Below are 23555 nucleotides of genomic sequence, written 5' to 3'. Positions count from 1 at the left end.
TAATTAAGCTTTATTTTTAAATGAAAACTAATTTAATGGGGTAAACCTGGAAAATAGAAATATTATAGTTTAGATAACTTGAATGATTGAAAAAAAAAAAAAACTATACAAAATTACAGTAGAAATTAAATTTTTAATAATAAAAACTATTATAAGTTGGTTTTCTTCATGGGCTACCAAAATATCATTACAGACTCCTATTTTGTTATGTTTTGTCTGTGAACCCTCAGACATATTCCATGGACCCCTAGGGTTCATGTGGACCCCGGTTGAGAACCCCTGATCTATATACATATAAAGGGCAAAATATGTGTGTGTGTGTGTGTGTTTGTATGTCTTGCAAAAACTTTTGACAGAGGCAACAGATCCTCACGAGACTTCCTACTGTTATTTTACACCCACCCCCACACCACACACACACCTCTCCACACCAGGGCAACGCCGGGTACCCCTGCTAGTTACAAATAAAAAAATAAACTTTATAGTAAATTGCAGTTTTATTGTATTACGTCATTCATTTCTACTTGCGTGAATGAAAACATGATTTTTCTCTCCTGCTTTACTTCCGGCATTTTCACGGTTATCGATGGTGGAGTGAGAAAATATATGACTGATGTTTTAATTTTTCATAAAAAGTTCTACTCAATCTTCTAATCAATCGTTTTTTTGTTTTTATTCTAATTTTTTTACCAGCATGAGACGCGAGTACCACCATTAATGTTGCCATATCGCAAATGATTTATGAGTACACGAGACAGAAAACATTGTTTCATCAATAGGTGACTTCTTGTCTTTTATAACTGGTCAGTTAATTCTTTCAGGATTAAGGAGAGAAAAAAAAAAAAGGTATTGTAAATCAACTCCCCCTGCCACTCGTAGAAAAAAAATTTATCTTGATTTCCAATTTTTTTTTATACACTCACATCCCTGAAAAATAAGATCTTTTTTTTTTTGGTTTAAGAAAGTCAAATTAAGAGAAAGTTATCGAGTGTTCATGTAACTGAAGAAGAGAGGAAATCATTTTTTGATGGTGCAGGGGGGGGGGGTCTATCGGATCTGCCCTGTGAAAGTCGATTTAAAAAGCTTCACCTTAAGCACCTACGATTACAAGGTGATCTCATTTTGGCTACACGCTCATCAACAAGTATTATGATATACGTCGGGATCTACTATTCACTCCTTCACCAGGCAGAGGTCTCTGTAGGCACTACAAGAAACTATTTCACCATCAATTTCCATTGAACCGAAAGAGGGCCGTTTTCTCAAACTGGATCACTGAACCTGGAGATAGACTTCCAAGAAAGGCAATAAATGCACCAACAACACAACAATTCAAGGTGAATCCTCTTCAGCATGAATTTCTGACACCTTTCTCTACATTACATTGACACACATTTTTTTCTTTTTTGATAAATAAATTAAATTGAAACAAAAGTCATCTGCCCCCATCATGAATTTGCTTGACGTTTTAGCCTTCACAGCAAAATTAACATTGTCAATTTGCAGAGAGACATGTCATAAGATCAGCTTTTTCTTATAGTTGACTATTGAATACTTATATATAAAAATAGTTATTCAGAGACATGTGCTTTACCATATCTACGAGTCATCAGTGTGGCTGATTGTACCAAAGTTCAAACCGAGAACCATAGAAACATGGTAGCTTGTCTTATTATTTTCCATTCGACTACCGGCGAATGTCCGCTTTCCTTGAGTTCCCAGTATTTATTCGCTAATGTTGTTTTCATACGGTGTTTTTTATTGTTGAATGTACTTTTGTGGTCATAGTATCGAGTTTTGAAATCTAAGGAAGTCATACCTACGTAATATTTCTTGTTATTCGGGTTTTCTTTTGCAAATATTGTGGCCACAATATTTGCGAAAGAAAACCCGAATGAAAAATAATAAGACAAGCTACCACGTGTAGGGATCTAGACGACCCATGTAGATTATGCCTTCATGATAAATTTGCTATCCTGTAATTTAAAGAACCCCAACATCTATTAAACTGTAGTAGAGAAATAGCAAACAACTGTGTTCACAAGATAAAATTTACTCTAGGATAGCGATACAAAATAGTTTTAAAACTAACAAAAACAATAGAAAATAAGCAAATAAATAAATTAAATAAACATGAATATACATAAACGATCACATATATGTGTATGTATATATATATATGCATATATGTGTGTACACACATATATATATTTATATATAAACTAACATAAAAAAACACTAACCTAGATTTAAAACAGATCAAGAAGCTAAATATCCAGGCTAAATAGAGCACACACAAAGGAACAGGTCAACCAGAGGTCAAATAGGCCTTTGTCCGATAAATTCATGCTCATTGGCTGATAGGAAGGGCACGCTGGATACTAGAAAGCTGATTGGCTAACTAAAATTTCAATAGAAGATGAGCATATAAAAACGACAAACAACCACAGAATTCGCACATAAGCCTGAAGAATCCTAGAGTGGATGAAACGCAGAATATTCAGTGTAGCTTAATCGCCATATACATTTTATAACTTACTATATATATATATATATATATATATATATATATATACACACACACACACACACACACACACATGGGGGAGTTAAAAGAAAAAGAATAAGATCAATTCTTCAAGAGGAGACTTATCCGGGTAATGCAAAGTTAAACAAATTGTTGAGAAGCTTATATAGAAATCAATAAAAAAAGAAAATGATGATATAAAAATATATACCAATATATATAAAATTATTCATTTATTCAATAAGGATAATACATCAATTAGGGGTGTAGGGTAAGTGAGAACTCTTTATATCATGGTATTTCGAAGCCTAATGCTTCTCATCAGAAGAGGAGAGAAGATGCTAAGTAACAATAGGGATGCGATGTCTAGCGATAGTTACCATAGGAGAAAATAATTGTGCAGTGAAAGATAAATATTGAGGCTGGAGTGGGAGAACTAAATTGATCTCTATGATATAGGAGGAGTATAGTTTTTATTATATAATGAAGGTCGGTGTATAGCATATCTGTCATAGTGGGTTCAATATGTGGGTGCAATATGCGTGATTAAACTCTCGGGGAGAATATCGAGTACGTTAATTGTAAGAAGATGCTTATTGAATCATATGTATTAATGAGTTATAGCTATGGAAGGGGTTTATTTGAAGTAGGGGTTATGCTATGTCATATGTATTAATGGGTTATAGCTATGGAAGGGGTTTATTTGAAATAGAGGGTTATGCTATGTCATATGTATTAATGAGTTATAGCTATGGAAGGGGTTTATTTGAAATAGGGGTTTATGCTATGTCATATGTATTAATGGGTTATAGCTATGGAAGGGGTTTATTTGAAATAGGGGGTTATGCTATGTCATATGTATTAATGAGTTATAGCTATGGAAGGGGTTTATTTGAAATAGGGGTTATGCTATGTCATATGTATTAATGGGTTATAGCTATGGAAGGAGTTTATTTGAAATAGGGGGTTTATGCTATGTCATGTATTAATGGGTTATAGCTATGGAAGGGGTTTATTTGAAATAGGGGTTATGCTATGTCATATGTATTAATGGGTTATAGCTATGGAAGGGGTTTATTTGAAATCGGGGGTTTATGCTATGTCATATGTATTAATGGGTTATAGCTATGGAAGGGGTTTATTTGAAATAGGGGGTTATGCTATGTCATATGTATTAATGGGTTATAGCTATGGAAGGGGTTTATTTGAAATCGGGGGTTTATGCTATGTCATATGTATTAATGGGTTATAGCTATGGAAGGGGTTTATTTGAAATAGGGGGTTATGCTATGTCATATGTATTAATGGGTTATAGCTATGGAAGGGGTTTATTTGAAATAGGGGGTTTATGCTATGTCATATGTATTAATGGGTTATAGCTATGGAAGGGGTTTATTTGAAATCGGGGGTTTATGCTATGTCATATGTATTAATGGGTTATAGCTATGGAAGGGGTTTATTTGAAATAGGGGGTTATGCTATGTCATATGTATTAATGGGTTATAGCTATGGAAGGGGTTTATTTGAAATCGGGGGTTTATGCTATGTCATATGTATTAATGGGTTATAGCTATGGAAGGGGTTTATTTGAAATAGGGGGTTATGCTATGTCATATGTATTAATGGGTTATAGCTATGGAAGGGGTTTATTTGAAATCGGGGGTTTATGCTATGTCATATGTATTAATGGGTTATAGCTATGGAAGGGGTTTATTTGAAATAGGGGGTTATGCTATGTCATATGTATTAATGGGTTATAGCTATGGAAGGGGTTTATTTGAAATAGGGGGTTTATGCTATGTCATATGTATTAATGGGTTATAGCTATGGAAGGGGTTTATTTGAAATAGGGGGTTATGCTATGTCATATGTATTAATGGGTTATAGCTATGGAAGGGGTTTATTTGAAATAGGGGGTTTATGCTATGTCATATGTATTAATGGGTTATAGCTATGGAAGGGGTTTATTTGAAATCGGGGGTTTATGCTATGTCGGTATATTTTAGAGGTGGGTATCCGAAATTATAACAGTACTTAAATGAAATATGAATTATTAGGAATAATGGTAAAATCATAACTGAGGGGATAAATAATAAGGGATACAATATAGAAATAGTTTAAAGTGAATAAGATAGAGGATAAATAGATGATAGAATAAGGGGATAAAAATACAAAGGAGTATGGGACAAATAGATATAAAAAGATAAAAATACAAAGGAGTAATAATAAATAACTAGTGGGACCAGTAGAAATTTCACAAAGGACTCATTCATATGTAATATATTGATGTTGGCATTCTGTAGATCTTCAGTGTAAATGGAGATGCTCTGATATTACTGTAGCTCTTTTGTTAAAGCTGCGAAAGTATTTATCTAAGCTAGCAGGGACAACCAGACATACCTCTCCACCATACTATATATTGATACTCTATGGCTGACTGGGATAGCTTCCGTACATTCATATCTGATCTACCTCTGCATTCCATGTTTAAAAAGGATGTGTCCTCTATAGTATCAGACCTGACCGAATGGTTAAGTGTAGGCATAGACCAATTCATACCATCAAAAAAAATCCAATAAAAACCTAACAGCCAGCCATGGTTCTCCCCAAAATGTGCTGCTGCCATCGCGCACAGAAATGACTTTTTCCATAGCTACCAACATAATAGATATATATACTGAGGCTAAAGCTGCTTTCAGGACTGCCAGCAACCACTGTAAAAGAGTAATAAAAAATGCAAGAGAGCTATATGCTCAATCTGTTAAATCCAAAGTAGCTGAGCAGCGGCTTGGTTCCCACTAGTTTTGGCAAATAGCAAACAGGATCCTGAACAGAAGCGTGCGTTCTATCCCAACCATCATCAATGGACCTGAGGTCATCTCGTCAGCATCAGACAAAGCCAGACTATTTGCCAAGAACTTTGCAGGTAATTCTACCCTATGCGACAAAGTCTGTCGCCAAGGTTGCTGGAAAGATGGTGGGTTCCTTCTACCGCTCCAGAAGATATCTCACTACTGATGCAATTCTCTATCTATATAAAAGCCAAGTACGTCCAAGGATGGAATATTGCTGCCATATCTGGGCAGGAGCTGCTAAAAACAGCCTATCCTGCCTTGACAGAGTACAAAATAGACTTTGTGGCTTAGTCGGGGATGCCCTTTTCTCTACCCTGCAACCTCTCTCCCACAGAAGAGATGTTGCGAGCCTATCCTTGTTTTATCATTATTTCCATGGCAGGTGCTCGTCTGAACTCCAATCTCTGGTCCCCCCTCGCCAATCTTTCACGAAAAACACCCGTCTAGCCAAATCCACTGTGAAAAATTTCCCCCACTCTTTATCTGTGCCTAAATCAAAACGTGGATTCCATGAACAAAGCTTCTTTCTTAGAACTGCACGCCTGTGGAACTCTGTTCCGTCTGCCTGCTTCCCACCTGACTACAATTTGGATGTGTTCAAGTCCAATGTTAACAAATTCCTAATGAACCGCCCCCCTTAAGTAAACACTTCATTAAATCTCCACACTTACGTAATGTACTTGCAATAACCCTTATCCCTGAGTGGCTTCCGGGCCTTGATAAGTGGTGACCACTGTGTAAAAAAAAAAAAAAAAAAAAAAAAAAAAGGCCATCAACTCCCCGTATATCCTCCTATAACAGACAAGATACAAATATCTGTGCGTGAGGTCACCACGCTAATCAAGAACCTTGATTCTAGTAAAGCAACTGGCCCAGACGGCATTCCAATTATAGTGCTGAAAAAGCTTCAACGAGAACTTGCCTCCATACTTACAAAACTGTTTAAGCATTGCCTTAAGGAGAAGTGCTTTCCAACACCCTGGAAAACCTTGTCAATATGCCCTGTATTTAAAAATTCAGGTGATAAGTCATCTCCCTCTCAGTACAGATCAATAAGTCTCCTGTGTGTCATGAATAAGTTGTTGGAATCCATATTAAATAGAGAAGTAGTCAACCACCTCAGCAGAAATAACCTTCTTAGTGACATGCAATACGGTTTCTGTTCTGCTAGATCTACAGCAGATGTGCTAACGGTAATATCATAGGATTAGTGAGTCTCTTGACAAAGGCTTCCTTTCTAGGGCAATTGCTCTTGACATATCAAAGGCCTTCGATAAGGTATGGCATAAGGACCTACTTCACAAGATTTCCAGCTACGGTATAACTGGAAATGTTTTCTCAATTATTAAACCGTTTTTCTCTGATAGGCTCATAAAAGTAGTGATTGATGGGCAGAAATCAGAGGCCCAGAGTATTAATGCTGAAGTCCCTCAGGGGTCCATCCTGGGCCCAACTCTCCCAAGACACATACTTAAATCATTCGTTGACATCTATGTTGGTGACATGACCATCTATGGCAACACATCAAATGCCATAAATGACAAAGTTCTCTCTGATTCTCTCTCCTCTGATCTTGAGCGCACGGTACAGTGGGGGAAGAGGTGGCTGGTTACTTTTAATGCACCTAAAACCAAGCTTCTATCTTTATATCAACGCTCTGATCCCCCATCTGGCATCAATTGAAATGGATGGCTTTCGTCTTGGGGAGGCTCCATGTTTTGACAAGTTTCTGGGTTTGACCTTTACTCCTAATCTGAAATGGAAAACGTACATCAAGTCTGTTGCCCAGGTCGCTGGGAAAATGATGGGATCCTTCTACCGCTCCAGAAGATATCTCACTACTGATGCAATTCTCTATCTGTATAAAAGCCAAGTACGTCCAAGGATGGAGTACTGCTGCCACATCTGGGCTGGAACTGCTAAAAACAGCCTATCCTACCTTGACAGAGTACAAAATAGACTTTGTGGCTTATTGGAGGATGCCCTTTTCTCTTCCCTGCAACCTCTCTCTCACAGAAGAGATGTTGCGAGCCTGTCTTTGTTTTATCATTATTTCCATGGTAAGTGCTCCTTCGAGCTCCAATTTCTGGTCCCCCCTTGCCAATCTTTCACGAAAAACACCCGTCTAGCTCAAACCACTCAGTAATTGTCCCCACTCTTTATCTGTGCCTAAATCAAAACGTAGATTCCATGAACAAAGCTGCTTTCTTAGAAGTGCACGCTTGTGGAACTCTCTTCCATTTGCCTCTTTCTCACCTGTCTACAACTTGGAGGTCTTCAAATCCAATATAAACAAATTCCTGATGAATCACCTCCTTAAGTAAGACACTTCATCAAATCTCCAATACTAATGATTACTACGATACTATCCTATTGTTTACTGTACACGCAATAACCCTTATCCCCGAATGGCTTCTGGGCCTTCATAAGTGGTGACCTCCATGTAAAAAAAAAAAAAAAAAAAAAAAAAAAAGAGAGATAGAAATTTTGCAATTTCTTAGGATATTAAAGCTAGGAGAAGAATATAATGAATGGACATTACCTCACTTTTTCATTAGAAAAAGGTTTGAAATGGCAATTAATTTCAGGATGTAGTTTTTGATTCCAAATTTCTCATGTCTGAGGTGAAAATATGTTGATAATGTAGGTATTCCCGGTTTTAAGTTGCGTACCCAAAAAAGATCCAAATATCGTTATAATTACTTCTACGAGTAATTCTTGGTTATGGATAAGCGAAAACCAAAATTTTGGGAATAAAATGTAACACAGTTCGGAACTGAAGCAAATGATGAATAAATAGGTAGTTAGAGACTCGTGTTAAAAGACACAGGACTATAAAATATCAGTAGCTGAGTGAAGATGGGGAACAAAGAGATGAAGGAGGAGTAGAGGGAGAGAGTGCATTAAAAGTCACTGGTAAGGGGAGGCGATGGATCTTAAAGTTTAGGCTGGTTTAGTTAGAGTTATCAAGATTTTTTTTTTTTTCGGTGTTCCCGCTTATATTGGGGTTATCCGTCATGGATAGTAACTGTGAGAATTCTCTACTGTAATTAAAAATATATCAGATTAGAATGGGCCAAATCTATTCAGATTTAATGTTAAGTTTGTATAAAAAAAGATAGGAAAGGGGCCTATTTGTAGGGGAAGGTTAAATTTTAAAGGGGGGAAGACCAAGAGGATATTTTCAAAATATTAGAATTGAATTATGGAGGGAGGGGGGCAGCGGTTACTGATAAATATAAATTTAGGCTTTAAGTGAAGAAAATAAAGGGGTTATGAGTAAAGGGTGGCTGAGAGTATTTGATGAGTGATGATGAGTATATGAAGAGGATGTATATAAGAATATTTCGTTACTATTGCATATTAACATTGGTATAGGGTGGTTGCTGCGTAGGTTCAATAGGACGAGGGAGAGGAAGATGTATTCAGGGGTGGTCTGAGAGTGTTCTTGTGATATTTCTATTCTGTTGTTGAAAAGAGAGAGTGAATAGGAGAGAATCCCTATAGCTTAAGCATTGTGGGATAATAGGCAAAGTAGAGGTTATATAGACGGACAGGAGAGTACATTGGTTGAATTACCTAAAAAAAAAAAAAAAAGGTGGGGGGTATCCAGTGTCGGATACTGGGTGCTAAATTGGGCATGTAAGAGAGTTTAATCAATGGTTTATAGCAATGGAGAAAAGTGTAATTAGGGAGGCAAGTAGAGTTTATGTCAGATGGTTGATCTAAAGGGTTACAGATATTAGTTCTGGCTTGGAGGATGTTTATCAAGTAGAGTTTAGGGAGGGGGGGTCCATTTAAAAAAAAAATTTTTTTCGTGCCTGCATTTGGATATTATTTCTGATTTAGAATTCCTGATATTTAAGTTTCTGGTGCTGTTATAATTGCTGTGGCCTCTGGGTTGCAGAGGAGGCAGTATTGGTAACCTACACGCCTAATTGATGTACATCCTTATTGAATAAATGAATAAATCTATATATATATATTAGTACATATTTTTATATTGTCATTTTCTTTCTTTATTGATTTCTATATATAAATACACACACACACACACACACACACACACACGCAAGGAGTATTCCAAAAGTAATGCCTCCTATTTTTTATCCCACCTGAATGGATCAGTGGGGATTACAATTGTTATGATGACTGAATTCATGCATTCATGATTTGGAAGTTTAATCTCTTTGTTGCAGATATTGATGGTGTAAGACTCTAAAAAAGCAACCCTTGTCATGGACATTCATCAGAAGCAGAGATGTGCTATTGAATTCCTGAAAAAAAAAAAATGTCTTGTAAATGGCGTTGACTACGTAGAAAAAGGTTATCGAGTACAAAAGGTTGCTCGTTTTAATGGTACCACTCCAGTCTTCATAGCTCTACAATTCGAAAAAAAAAAAAAAGAAAAAAAAAGGAGGCTTTACTTTTGGAACGGCACTCGTAGATATAAAAGCAGATTTCAGTCAAAAAGAAAAGAAACTCACATTCATGAGAGGTCCAGGCGATTTAAGCAGATGATCCGCCTTTTCTGGATTTATAAAAGCGAATCACCTTCCTGATGTTAATAAGTGGTTAAGAAGTATTTCAGAAAATATCAACTGCAAATAACTATTCTACACTAAACTTACATAGAAAACTGTACTCCTGAAAATAATCGTGTTTCAACTGCAATGTAGGAAATGAATGGCAGAATTTACACAGAAGAGAATACAGTAGCCCAATACTTGTCACAGAATGAAAATATCATATTCCAAAAATCATGTAAAATGATCAAGTAGTTTTGTTTTTTTAACAAAGAAAAACAAATTTTAATCTGCCATGTTTAATAAATAAGGGGGGATAACTCAATCTGAACTATTAAAAGGATCATTCTGTGTCAAATCATCCAGAAATATGGGATTTTGAAACCCATACCTCCAGAACTGGCTGTAGTTTGCACTGCAGATAGATAATATAGGAACTAAGAAATCCTGAAAATTTGGGCACGTAACTCCAAGTGGTTCCCGATTTAGAGCATTTTTACTTTTGTCGTTAGTCACATGTGATGCTCGGGTGACAATTTTGTGATGTTATTTCTTTGAATATTTTCTGATTGAAAGATCGTATTGCTTTGAAAATTCACCCAGGTCAGTTTTTGGACCCAAGGAATCCAACAATGGTATCAGATTTTCTCAAAAATGAAGCCGTATAAAGAGAGTAAGGTTGATTTGTGATGGATTGATTCTATAAAATTACCATGCTTTTTCCTAAACTGTTTGTATTTTCAGCTTTTTTTAAAAGTTTCTCACTGGTTGAGTGGGGGTGGGGGGTCGGAATAACTCTTATACCCAAGTTAAATCTCCATTAAATATTTTGGTGCTCGGTCACAAGTGCAAATCACATTTCAAGTAAAAACTCTCTGATATACTTATGTATCACAAAAAAATAAGTTATCTTCACCAAAAATTAGAAAAAAAAAAAAAAAAAAAAAAAAAAATCGAGTAAAAGTTTGATTAGAAGTAAAAATTAATTTTTTTTTCGTAAATTGCAGTTTTATCGTATTGCTTCTTTACTTTTCTAGGTTAAATGAAAGACTGACTTATGCACCTTGATTTACAGGTACTTTCTCTTGCTGATCTAGACTTACAATTATAATGAAAACTTTAAGTAAAAGAAAATGCAGAAAAATCTTTATGACGTACAAAGATGGCATAATAAAAAAAAATTACATAATTTGATAAAGTTTTTTTTTTTAAAGAAAATCAAATTTTATGACTTGTTCAGTGCAAGTGAACTCAGTCATCATATTTGATTGAATTCGCCCATGTATGGAGTACTGTTGTCACATCTAGGCTGGTGCATCTGCTGCTTGTCTCTCGCTCCTGGACAGGGTTCAAAAGAGAGTCGCCAACCTTATAGGTCCTGAACTGTCATCTAGGCTTCAGTCTCTGTCCCATCGACGAGATGTTGCATCCCTCTGCCTGTTCTACAAATACTTTAATGGTGAATGCTCTGACGAACTGCAAACACTTGTACCTCCCCGACGTTAACTACCCCCGACAAACCCGACAAGCTAGTAAGTCTCATCCCTTTACAGTAGAGATCCCTAGGTGCAAGAAAGCCTTTTGCTCCAATAGTTTCTTCCCCAGAGCTGCAGGTCTTTGGAACTCCCTTCCGGGATTCTGCTTTCCCAACTGTACTGATATGCAGAAGTTCAAGTGTAATGTGAACAAACATCTTTCTACTCATCTCCCTTCATAATGGCCCTGCTAATTAAGTCCCTGATAGTAGCCCCCTGCTTCAAAGTGGCACTGTGCCTTGTTTGGGGTGAAAATTAAAAATTCATCCCCGCTTATCTCCCCTTTAACATCCTCTCCAGTAGGTAAGGTTCACAAATACTTCACAAATAATTTATTTTCTTAATCAAAAAAGAATACTCAATCAATTTTGTGATTTTTTGGAATATAACATCTTCATGTTTTCTTTATTTTTGTTTTCTTTATTTTTGTTTTCTATATTTTTGTTTTCTTTATTTTTGTTTTCTTAAATAATTGCAAGTCTAAATAAACACCTTTCTTTTCAATGGAAACATTAAAGATTGATTTTTAATTTTAAAAAAGTTTTTCTACTCAATAATTTTTCCTAATTTTTGCTGCAGATACTTATCGAAGTGTTTTTACATTGAATGCAATTTTTGCTTGTCACATCTCCATTTAGTGATGGCTATATACACACGCACGCACACACACACTATATATAGAAGACTAGCCTGGGTGTCCGACATTGCCCAGGGTGTTTAGAGGTGTGTGTTGAGAAAAAAAAAAGAAAAAAAAGTGGTTGTAGGCAGGCAGGAAAGCTTGAACCAGTACCACAAAGGAGGAAAAGAACATAAAAAAAAAAGCTTGACGTCTTTGCCATTGCGTCCATCACCAAACCGCAAGTGGCAAAGGTTTAAATTAAGGCTAGTCAATCAAAAGTATCGGCGAAAAAAGCAATCCCTACCTGTAGAAAAGTGTTCAATTGAGGGTGAAGGAATTAATGCTTTTAGCCAATTTTTTGGTATTTGTCGTCCAAAGGGTCGAGCTTCAAAACGATACCGATCTTGTGAAAATACATTGCCTCTGTCGAAAGTTTTAGGCATACATACATACATACAGACTGGTGAGATGTATATTATAGATGAACTTTGTTGTTTTTTCTGCAATTAATAAATTTTTTTTTTTTTTAATTATTAACATATGAGAAAATGAAATGTTTTTTTATCAATGGAATTTTTTATTACAACCTTTGTTTTTATAATTAGAAAGTTATTTTTTTAAGTTAAAAATTTTTTTTGGTACTTCTACAGAATTTGAACTGAACAGTTTTTTATTTAACCCCAACCCAAGTTTTAGGTTTAGTATGGCAAAAGTCAGTTTGGTTCAGTTCAAATTCTATAGAAGCACCATATGTTTTAAATAGTTTATTTTTAAATATTTTTTAGTTTATTATTTTTTTTTTTTCACAAGCTAACATTCTTAATGAAATGTTTAAAAACAAAACGTCTATCGTCAGAATTACTTTTCGTGTGGAAACTTGTGAAATTAAAAATTCTGCTAATTCTAATACCATCAGAGAAAGACGCCTACAATTTGCTGGTCATTGTTTGAGGAGCAAGCATGAATTGGTGAGTGATGTATTGCCATGGACTCCACAACACGGACGCGCAAGCAGAAGACGAACTAGATCCACGTGCATCCAACAAATAGCACACGACGCCAACTGTGAACCCGAAGATCTGAGGCAACTGATGGAAGACAGGAAACTCTGGAGAGGAAGAGTCACATTGGACCGGGCAAGGAGCCCGTCATGATGATGATGATGATGATGCTAATTCTAAGCAGTCTTAAATGATGAATAACTGTTTTTTTTTTTATTAGCACCTCTTATAAATTTCAAATTTAAAAAGGACTCATTTTATTTAAGCAACTAAATAAAAATAAACAAACTTGTGGCAATAAATTTAATTTCAGATTATTATAATGTTCCAAGGTTTGTACAGATTTTCAATGTCCAATTTCAAGGCTTTTCAAAGTTTTTCAAGGCCTCCTCCAGACAAAGTTCCAGTTTTCAAAACAAAGTTTGGCAATTATTTTACAATCCATAGCGATTCGAAAAAGTGATAAAAAATCAAATATACAACAAATAAATGTTACCATCTCTATATATATAAAAGGCAAAATGTGTGTGATCATTTCGTGTATGTCTTCAAAAGGCTTCTTTCGCACGCGCTCCCGGGGTTGTTACTATCGCTTAAAACTGTGTATATAGGTCCTATATCATAATATCTAGGAATTAGGAAAGCACGTAGCGTATAGATTTATTTACGTCGATTTTTACAAAATGATTGCTATTTTGGCTTCTCGCGTGTTGATTGGGCTTTTTAGTATAAATATGTGAAACTAGACTCAAACGATGTCTTCTCGGCATTGCACTGGGAAAAACGTCCAGAAGCAATCAGCTTTGATCAGACACCCCTCCCCAACATCTGTGGGGGAAAGAAACAGTTAAATTTGGGTAAACAAACCCAAGCGCTGTGTGACTTCTATTTGACCTTCTTAATTAGGTCAAATGGAAGCAGCAGAGTTAACTTTTATTGCGCACGCCTCTTTTTATAGTTAAATAACCTGCTTAACATTGTCTGTTGTCGCCGTGGCTCAATGGTTAACGTAGCAGGTTTTTTTTTTTTCACACATTAATTTCCAACTCAAGGGTACGGGTTCGATTCTCATACTTACCTACCAAAACATTTTATTATTTAACCCCCCACCCCACCCCCCCGGGAGTTTTGATTTACCTCAAGACACCCGGGCATCGCCGGGTACCCCCCGCTAGTAGCTAATAAGATTTACTTTGCAGCCTACCTGCATCATTTTTTGATATTTTTAAGCAGTTTTAAGTGCTTTTGATTTCATCTCAAATATTAACTCTCTATGGCTTTTAAATTTCAAACCAAGATAGCTACCGTCTTGTACATTTTTTTTCAGTCCGATCAACCTCATTTTAGGTTATCACAATTTTGGGGGTGATTCACAATTGGAGAGACTCGTCCACAGAAGAACAGCTTTTTTTTTAATTGGGGGGGGGGGGGGTCATCCATTTGAAAACTAGGCCATCAGGGCAAAAAAAAAAAAAAAAAAAAAAAAAATGAGTTGCATCCTTTTATCACAAAATTAATGCAATTTAACTCTTGTATCCACAATACTATGCAATTTCAAAACAATATATTTTGATATTATTTTCAATATTTAAAAAATATTTTAATGGTATTTTTATTAATACTTAAAAAATAATTTAGTAGTATTTATTTCAATTTTATTTTGAACTAACCTAGGTGCCCGGCATTGCCCGGGTGTTTGGAGGTGTGTGTTGAGCTAAAAAAAACCCAAAAAAAACGTGGTAGTAGGCAGGCAGGCTCGAACCCATACTGCAAAAGAGGAAAAGAATGTAAAAAAAAAAGAAAAAAAAGCTTGACGTGTTTGCCGTTGCATCCATTGCCAAACCAGAAGTAGTGAAGGCTTAAATTAAGGTTAGTCAATCGAAAAGAGAGGATGACTTTCAAAATTATCGGCAAAAAAGCTCCCCCTCCTTGTAGTAAAGTGACCAGTTGAGGGTGAAGGAATTAATGTTTTTAGCCAATTTTTCGATATTCGTCGTCCGAAGGGTCAAGCTTTAAAATGATACCAATCTCGTGAAAAACCTGTCGCCTCTGTTGAAAGTTTTAGGCAGACATACCTACATACATACATTTAAACGGACAGGTGAGATTTATTTTTTTATATATTTTGATACAAATTTTTACTGGACATAAAGAATACAATTTTCAAGGCATTTCAAGATATTTTTCATATTTTCAAGGATTTTTCAAGGTAATAATAGAAATAAAATTTTTACAAGGCAAAAAAAAAAAAAAAAAAAAAATCAAGATTCAAGGATTTGTCAAGGATGTGTGAAACCTGTATTCAGAGTAAAATTACGTTCAGTTAATAAATAAGAATAATTTTTTTTTGTTAATTTTTACTTGAATTTCATAATTTCATTATGGAGAATAGAAAGTGAACGCTGAGTTTCCTTTCAGCGGCCTTGCAACTCTTGCTTCCCTTTTTTGTCCTTACTAGACAAAGGGGAGAGAACTGCTGCTTTCTGGGTCAAAATCTATCCATATAACACTTATCATTAGCTTGTTTTTGACTTTGAAGTGGTAAATTTTTAGCACCTTACATCAAGTGGTTTTATATCTTGTCTGGAATGATTTCCATATAAAAAAATAAATAAAAAACAAGACAAACAAAAAAAAAACAATTAAACAATGGAATAGGTCAAACCATGCTACAATACTAAAAAGTCTTACATAAATAGTCAGATATGTGTATATATTTATATATTTCGAAAGATAAGATTCACTCCTAAACTAATTAACCAATCATAATGAATTTTGGAACACAGCTGCGAGGCATAAGGATGGATAATGTAGTCTATATTAGATTTATTTTACTTTTATGCAAATAGGAGTGGAAGGTCTTTTGTGAAAATTCAGATATTTCCAATTTTTTTTTGGAAATTTTAGTAGGTATTAAACATTCATAAATCTCCCCACCACTCTTTTAGTTTCTTTGGCAGATTTTTTTTTTTTTTTTGGGGGGGGGGGGGCATATGATCAAAACTCACAATTTGCATTAAATTTGATCCATAATCATTTAACACCAATTAAGCAAGATTTCCTAAATTCCAATTTCTTCTTAAGACTTCTTAAGCTTAAGCTTTAAGTTTTAGACATTTTCTAGAATCAAAACCATATAATGGAGTTTGGGTACTTTTACAGAACATGAGCTGTGATAATTTGTAAATAGGATTTTAAAGTTAAATTCAGTTTTATTTATTATTTTTTCACTCACGTTTACCCCTAACAAGGCATATCGCCACTTGGAGGTAAAGGGCTACTATTTGACACCATGTCTAGGAAAGATGTTGGTTTACGTTACATTTAAACTTCTGCATATCAGTACAGTCAGAGAAGCAGGTAGCGGAAAAGGAATTCCAAAGTTTAGCTGTTTGAGGAAAGAAACTATTGGAGTAGAAAGCGTTCTGGCATTTAGGGACCTCAACAGTGAAGGGGTGAGATTTTGTTGCTAAGCAGGTTTGTCAGGGATATGTACATCAAGGAGGCACAAGTAGAAGTTCATCAGAGCACATTCCATTAAAATATTTGTAAAACAGGTACAGAGATGCAACACTGCAGCGATGGGACAGGGGTTGGAGGTTGGTTGACAAAGTGGGATATATTAAATTGAAAACTCTTTTTTGGACCCTATTCAAGGGGGGGGGCTAGTGGTAGATGCACCAGCCTAGATGTGGCAACAATACTCGATACATGGGTAAATGGTGGCCTTGTAGAGATACAAGATACTCTCAGATGCAAGTAATCTTCTAGCTTGATAGAGGGAACTCACTTTCTTTGCAGCAGCCTTTGCAATGTCTTCAATGTATTTGTTCCAGTTGATATTGCCCATTCATAATATGGTATCTTTTGTTTTAAATTGTGAGGGTACACTACAGAATAATTACAAAACACCCACCTCTCCCCATATTAAGAATGAGTTTCTAAATAATAATGTTATTATTTCAGCATGGTTCTTATTCTGGATAAGTACCGGATTTTTATCAAAATTAGAACAAGGATTCTAAACATAAGGTTTAGTAGGTTTATATGTTGATACTAGCAGGCCGCCCGGCATTGCCTAGTCATAAAATACACTTACAAATATGATATTAAAAGGTTAAAAATTAAGCAAGTTCAAGCTAAAAATGTATATGCACACATGCTCAGAAGTTAGTTGATTTACTCCTGCAAACATCAACTATTTTTTTTTTGACCCCTTAGCAGCTATTTCTATAGTCTAGAAACCAAATCACCATTCCTGGTGTCTAAATACCTTATATATCAAGTTTCAAGTTTGTACTATATAGAGAGGAGTTTGGTAGAGAAGTTTTGCATACATACACAGACAAGGTTACTTCATATATATATATATATTTTATATATACTTTATATATATATATATTGTTTTTAAATCCCTGAAACAGTGTTTCATGGTAAACGACTGATGATCCCTTAAAAAATAAAAAAAATTGGTATTATAGTAAATTCGAGAGAGTTGATGCAGTGATTGCAGGTGATTAAATGACTTACTGACTAGATGGTTTTTTAACGAATGATAAAAAGTAATTTTTTGTATGGTTTCAAATGTTAAAAACTTCAAAGACTATATATATATATATATATATATATATATATATATATACATACAGAGAGAGAGAGAGAGAGAGAGAGAGATTTATATAAAAACAGGTCTGTGTGCTGGAATTTTTTCATCCGAAATTATACGCACTTTTTCACAATATAGAACCTATGCATAAAAAGAATTAAGCATAATAGTTAAATGAAACCAAACATCTAATAAGAAACCATAAAAAAAATGAGTAATTAATGAAAGCTGGTTTTTCAAATAAATATGCAAATTAGTTAACTTTTATGAAGTCACTCGCATATCCATGACTGAGTATTTTAAAAAATTTGTTTTTGTTAATTTTTAAATAGAACAAACCGAGCATGCAGGGTCCCCATCCGCGAGTGAACGATTTTGGAGCAATTTTACTCCTATAATGCGTCCTAGGAAGGCAACCAGACCTATCCCAGAAAATCCATTCTGCCAAAAATTTACTTTCACTATGACTAACGTTTGTGCAAAATTTTAAAAAAATCCAAGGCATGGTTATTGCAAAAAAAGTATGGATAAACGATTTGGGGGCAATTTTACACCTATAATGTCCCGTAGGAAGGCAACCAGAGTTATCCCAGAAAATCCGTTCTTGCAAAAATTTACTTTCACCATCACTAATGTTTGTGCAAATTTAAAAAAAACAAAAAAACAAAGTGTAGTTATTGAGAAAAGGGCAAACGGACGAACGGGAGTGAATTACTAAGTTCAATCCTTTCTATGTCAGAGGACCAATAAGTAGGCTTTTAACAACAATGTCAGAGCAAGAAAAAAACTCAACTTTATAGATATATAGATAATTTTCATAAAAGGTCATTAAAGTGATGCAGAACTGTTTGGCTATGAAATTAATTCTACCAAGACATGTAGTTGTTTCTAGTTTGATCATAAAATAGAGCAAGGCCATAAACATCATCATATCTAGGTTTAGCTGGTAGCATTGTGCATATATGTTAAATAATATTAAAAAAAGACGACCAGGCGAAACGTTTTTTCTTGTTCGTTTTTGTTTTATTTTTACAAACCTCGTGTAGAGAATCCTGTTGACAAGTCAGATCTTCCACCAAAATGTCATCGTACAAGTCAAGGCATTCCTCAGTGTTTTCTGCCGAATTCATCGCAATGACATGAAAGATCTACAAAACAAAAAAGAAATAATTTAATATTTGTAGTGGAACATGCAACGATCGCTGGATTCATGATATTTACAACCCTTATGATTTTTATTTGCGACTAGCCTGGGTGCCTGGCATTGCCGGGTGTTTGGTTGGTTGGTTGTTTTACGGCATATCAACCCTTTTCGGGTTATTTAATGCCGAATCCAAAAATTTGGAAGAAAAATTGTTTAAATAGAATATATTTGTTGTTTTCACGTCGGTTTCTATTTAACCCATAGTTGGGATCCTAACAGGTACTACCACTCCGAGTCAGAATGGACCTGGGAGCAATGGTAATTAAAGGGTGGCTCCACACTCCCCAAAGCCCACAAGCTGGTGCCTCACCACTGGATATAGTTTAAGGTCATATCCAGGACCCTCGTTGAGGGACTTTTACCCTCTGCAGGGGGGCAGTCGGTGTATTCTAATGCCCCACCGACAAGGCCCCGGATGTTTGGAGATATACGTTGAGCAACAAAAAGGTGGTAGTAGGCAGGCAAGCTCAAACCTGTAACACGAAGGAGGAAAAGAATGTAAAAAAAAAAAAAAAAAAAAAAAAAAAAGTGACGTCTTTGCAGTTGCATCCATCGCCAAACCAGAAGTGACGAATGTTTAAATTAAGGCTAATCAGTCGAAAAGAGGGGATGACTTTCGAAAATATCAGCGAAAAAAGCGACCCCCTCCATGTAGAAAAGTGCCCAGTTGAAGGTGAAGGAATTAATGTTTTTATATTATAAAATAACATATTTGATACTTGTCATCTGAAAGAGTCGAGCTTCAAAACAATACTGATCTCGTGAAAATCCTGTTGAAAGTTTTAGGCAGACATACAAACATACATACATACATTTAAACAGACAGGTGAGATTTATATAATAAATTATTTTTTTTTTTTAAATAGAAACAATTGAATAATATTCGATTGTAGTTCTGAGATGAGACTTTTTTTTATTTTATTTTGTTTTTAACAGGTTTCAAACTATTTTTCATGTCTTGCTTGTCGTTATAGTCTTAACATTTCAGCCATTTTATTCTTTGGCTGTCTTCGATAGCCAAAAAAAATGTTTGAAATTTGAAATTCAAAAGTTTAAGATTTGCTAGATTAATAAATAATCACTAAAACATTGCACAAAAATACAAGGAATAAGAGTATATAATCGGTTACAGTTATTAATCGTGATCGTTTAATTTTTGAGCAATTATTGAGACTCCATGCTCTACAGACAAATTTACCTTAAGTTGACATTTGACAACAAAATATTTTTGTTTACTAGCCAAATAGAAAAGTTATTAGCCAAACCTAAGTGACTTTTGGAGTATGACACCTTCATTCCGTGATGTGAATTTAGTCTTTTTAAGCAGTTTGCCCTTTTGTTGAATTTCACTTTTTAAAATAATCTCTGAAAAAAAGGCTAAACTGCTTAAAAAAGGGTAAATTTGTGAAATTTGACCTAAAAACGTCATGTGGCTATAAAATGGGTGATCGATTTACTAGAAGGTTGCATTAGAAACTGAGCTCCCTCTACAAATAATTAAATATGGACTTTTTTCTATGACTCGATGCAGTACATACAGCCCCAACCTTCCCAAATGGTCACCCATGTTGTACTGGCCAAGCTCATCGTTGCTTAACTTCAGGGATCTGGTGAGAACCGGTGTATGAACGTGATTGTGCCATATACATTAATTCTATATAGATATAATAATAATCCACTGAAAAAATTTAAAAAAGATGAAAATAAAAAAAAAATAGAGAAGGGAGGCAAGCTTTTTCAGCCCCCCCCCCCCAAAAAAAAGCCATGCTTTTTAAGAAGCAATTTATTGAAATTAAAAGAAAACAAAAATAACTATTTGAACTTTTATAATAAAAATATGTTTACGGAACGTGTTTCTTACTGCTTAGTCTGACAGGTCTGCAGCAACAATGAGAGGGGGGGGAGGCAAACTTTGCTTGAAGAAAACCAGTGCAAATCAAACCTTTCAACTTACTGATTGTAAACAAAGTAGCCAACTTTAATCACAAGATGTAAAGTTCATTACAGGAATAAATGACTAAACAAAATGGCTACTTTGCTTCGAATTGATATTCACCGTAACTTGAAAGGCTAATAGCTTCGGTGCAAGTTCAGAATACAACCTGGTGCTTGTCAAAATGGAGTCCCCAGACCGATTTTCTTAAAGATGTGGTTTTAAGCAAAAACAACAGTATTTACTTAATTTGTCGTGTCGAAAACAGTAATGAATTAAAAAAAAAATCATGAAAATTCATCGAGTAAAAAATTATTTATAGTTAAAAGTAATTTTTACCGAAAATGGGGTAAAATTGCATTTTCCCTAGATGTGTACACCTTCAAGCATGCGAATATAGGAAACATACTTATCGCCCCTTTAGTAACTTTTTTTTTTTTATACTATAGAGCCACCACTTATCAAGGTCTAAAGGCCACTCGAGGATAAGGGTTAATAAATGTAAGGTGTTAGTATAGTGTAATGGTGTAAATTGGGTAGAGTTTGATTATTTAAGATTATTCAAGAAGAACTTGTTTACATTTACATCCTGTATGCAACAGGAAGCAGGCCAGCGGCACAGTGTTTCACAGGCGGGCAGTTCTGAGAAAGAAGCTTTGTTCATGGAATCTGCGTTTAGATTTAGGCACAGATAGAGAGTGGGGGAAATCGTATATAGTGGTTGTAGCTAGTTGAGTGTTTTAATTTTGTGAAAGCAAGGGAAGTGGGGGGCATAGATTGGAGTTCAGTTGAGCACTTGCCACGAAAATAATGATAGAGCAGAAACAGGCTTGCAATGTTTCTTCTGTGGGAAAGAGGTTGCAGAGAAGAGAAAAGGGTATTACCCACGAGGTTTTAAAGCCGATTTTGAACTCTATCAAGGCAGGATAGGCTGGCCGAGCAGTTTCTGCCCATATGTGGCAACAGTATTCTATTTTAGGGCGTACCTGGCTCTTATACAGATAGGATGAACTGCACGGCACGCCTGTGGAACTCTGTTCCGTGTGCCTGCTTCCCACCTGACTACAACCTGGATGTCTCCAAGTCCAACGTTAACAAATTCCTAACGAACTGCTCCCTTAAGTAAACACTTCATCAAATCTCCACACTAACGTAATGTACTTGTAATAACCCTTATCCCTGAATGGCTTCCGGGCCTTGATAAGTGGTGACCACAGTGTAAAAAAAAAAAAAAAAAAAAAAAAAAGGATTGCATCTGCAGCAAGATAACTTCTAGAGCAGTAGAGTGATCCAATCATTTTTTTCAGCAAGCTTGGCAACAGATTTGATGTACGTGTTCAATTGCAGATTAGGAGTGAAGATCAGAAGCTTGTCAAAACATGGAGCTTACCTAACACGAGAACTATTCATTTTGATTGGGGCGTGATGGGGATCAAAGCGATTATGATGAAAAGAAGAGGGAAGCTCGGTTTTCGATGCATTAAAATTAACCAGCCACCCTTTTCCTCATTGCACCACGTTCTTAAGATCAGAAGAGAGAGAATCAGAAAGATCTTAGTCATTGCTGGACTTTGAAGTGTTGCTATAGATTGTAGTGTCGTCTGCATAAATGTCTACAAATGACTGATCTAAGAGTGTGATTTGGGAGATCATTGATGAAAATCGAGAAGAGAGTTGGGCCCAGGATTGACCCTTGAGGGATGCCAGCGTTAATGCTAGGAGTTTCTGATTTTTGCCCATCAACGACTACTCTTAATAAGCCTATTAGAGAAAGAATTTCATAATTCTGACATTTATAGTTTTATAGTGATAGGTTGTTTTTTTTTAATTTTTTTTTTTACTAAAAACACAATAATAGTTGTTCTACTCCATGAATTTTCGTAATTTTTAGATATATTACTATTTTCGACATGACAAGTACTGTTGTTTTTGCTTAAAACCACATATTGAAAAAAATCGATCTGTCGGCGCTATCTTAACAAACACCTTCAATTTGAACTACCGAGATCAAAATTAGCTGTGTTACAATTTACTATTTAAAATCGCTAAAAATGATTTAAACTTGATCAGTTTACGTGACTTTTAGAATATTATATTTTTGTTCCGTAATAGGTACTTATATTAGAAAGGTTTTTTTTTTTCTGATTTCTATTTTTTTTTAAACTAAGTTGAATTATGGATGAGAATATATATAGTTGCTTTTGATCGTTTGTTTTTGTTGTCTTAATTTTTTTTTTTTTTACACAAATAGGTCACAAATAAGTTGACAAAATAGAATAAATTGTTTTTAACTGCTTTCCCAACTGCATTGCCTGTAAAATAATTTATGTCGTGAATAATAATGATTAATGAATAAAATTAAATTCCAAAATTTAATTACCCTCCTTTAAAAATAGAAAACACGTGTATTTTTTTTGGGGGGGGGGGGTGAATATAAACGACCGGTGTAAAATTTGAAAGTGTACTCTTGTAATAAATGGCCGACATTTAACGTCGATGAAACCTTTGAAAAATAAATAATAATGGCTTTATTTTTAGATTAAGATAGCATATTTTTTTTTTTTTTTTACCCCAGTAAAAACATCAGAAAGAGAGAAAATAATTTTGCCGACAGATTTCATTTAGATTTTAAACGGAATTAAACAGAACGATAAATTAAGCACTAAAAAACTACGCATGGAATTTTACCTAAATTCTAAATTTTAATTTTTTGTCATTGCAACATTGAACAAAAAACAATCATGTATAT

At 35.0% G+C, this 23555-nt stretch overlaps 1 protein-coding gene across 2 annotated transcripts in view; it reads right to left on the bottom strand.

Annotated features, from left to right (window-relative positions):
- LOC145248216 (uncharacterized) overlaps positions 1-23555 on the bottom strand; it is a 64613-nt gene that overhangs the window by 19491 nt on the left and 21567 nt on the right. For both annotated transcript variants that reach the window (XM_080110082.1, XM_080110081.1), the window contains exon 2: positions 18707-18817. In XM_080110082.1, the coding sequence (XP_079966208.1) occupies positions 18707-18799 (93 nt within the window). In that variant the 5' untranslated portion in view covers positions 18800-18817. The remainder of the gene's footprint in view (positions 1-18706; positions 18818-23555) is intronic.

The sequence above is a fragment of the Euprymna scolopes genome, chromosome 26 (assembly GCF_053919585.1).
Source record: "Euprymna scolopes isolate OS-2025 chromosome 26, ASM5391958v1, whole genome shotgun sequence".
Lineage (NCBI taxonomy): Eukaryota > Metazoa > Mollusca > Cephalopoda > Sepiida > Sepiolidae > Euprymna > Euprymna scolopes.
Note: the sequence above shows the minus strand (reverse complement) of the source record. Positions and strands in the feature narration are given on the sequence as shown.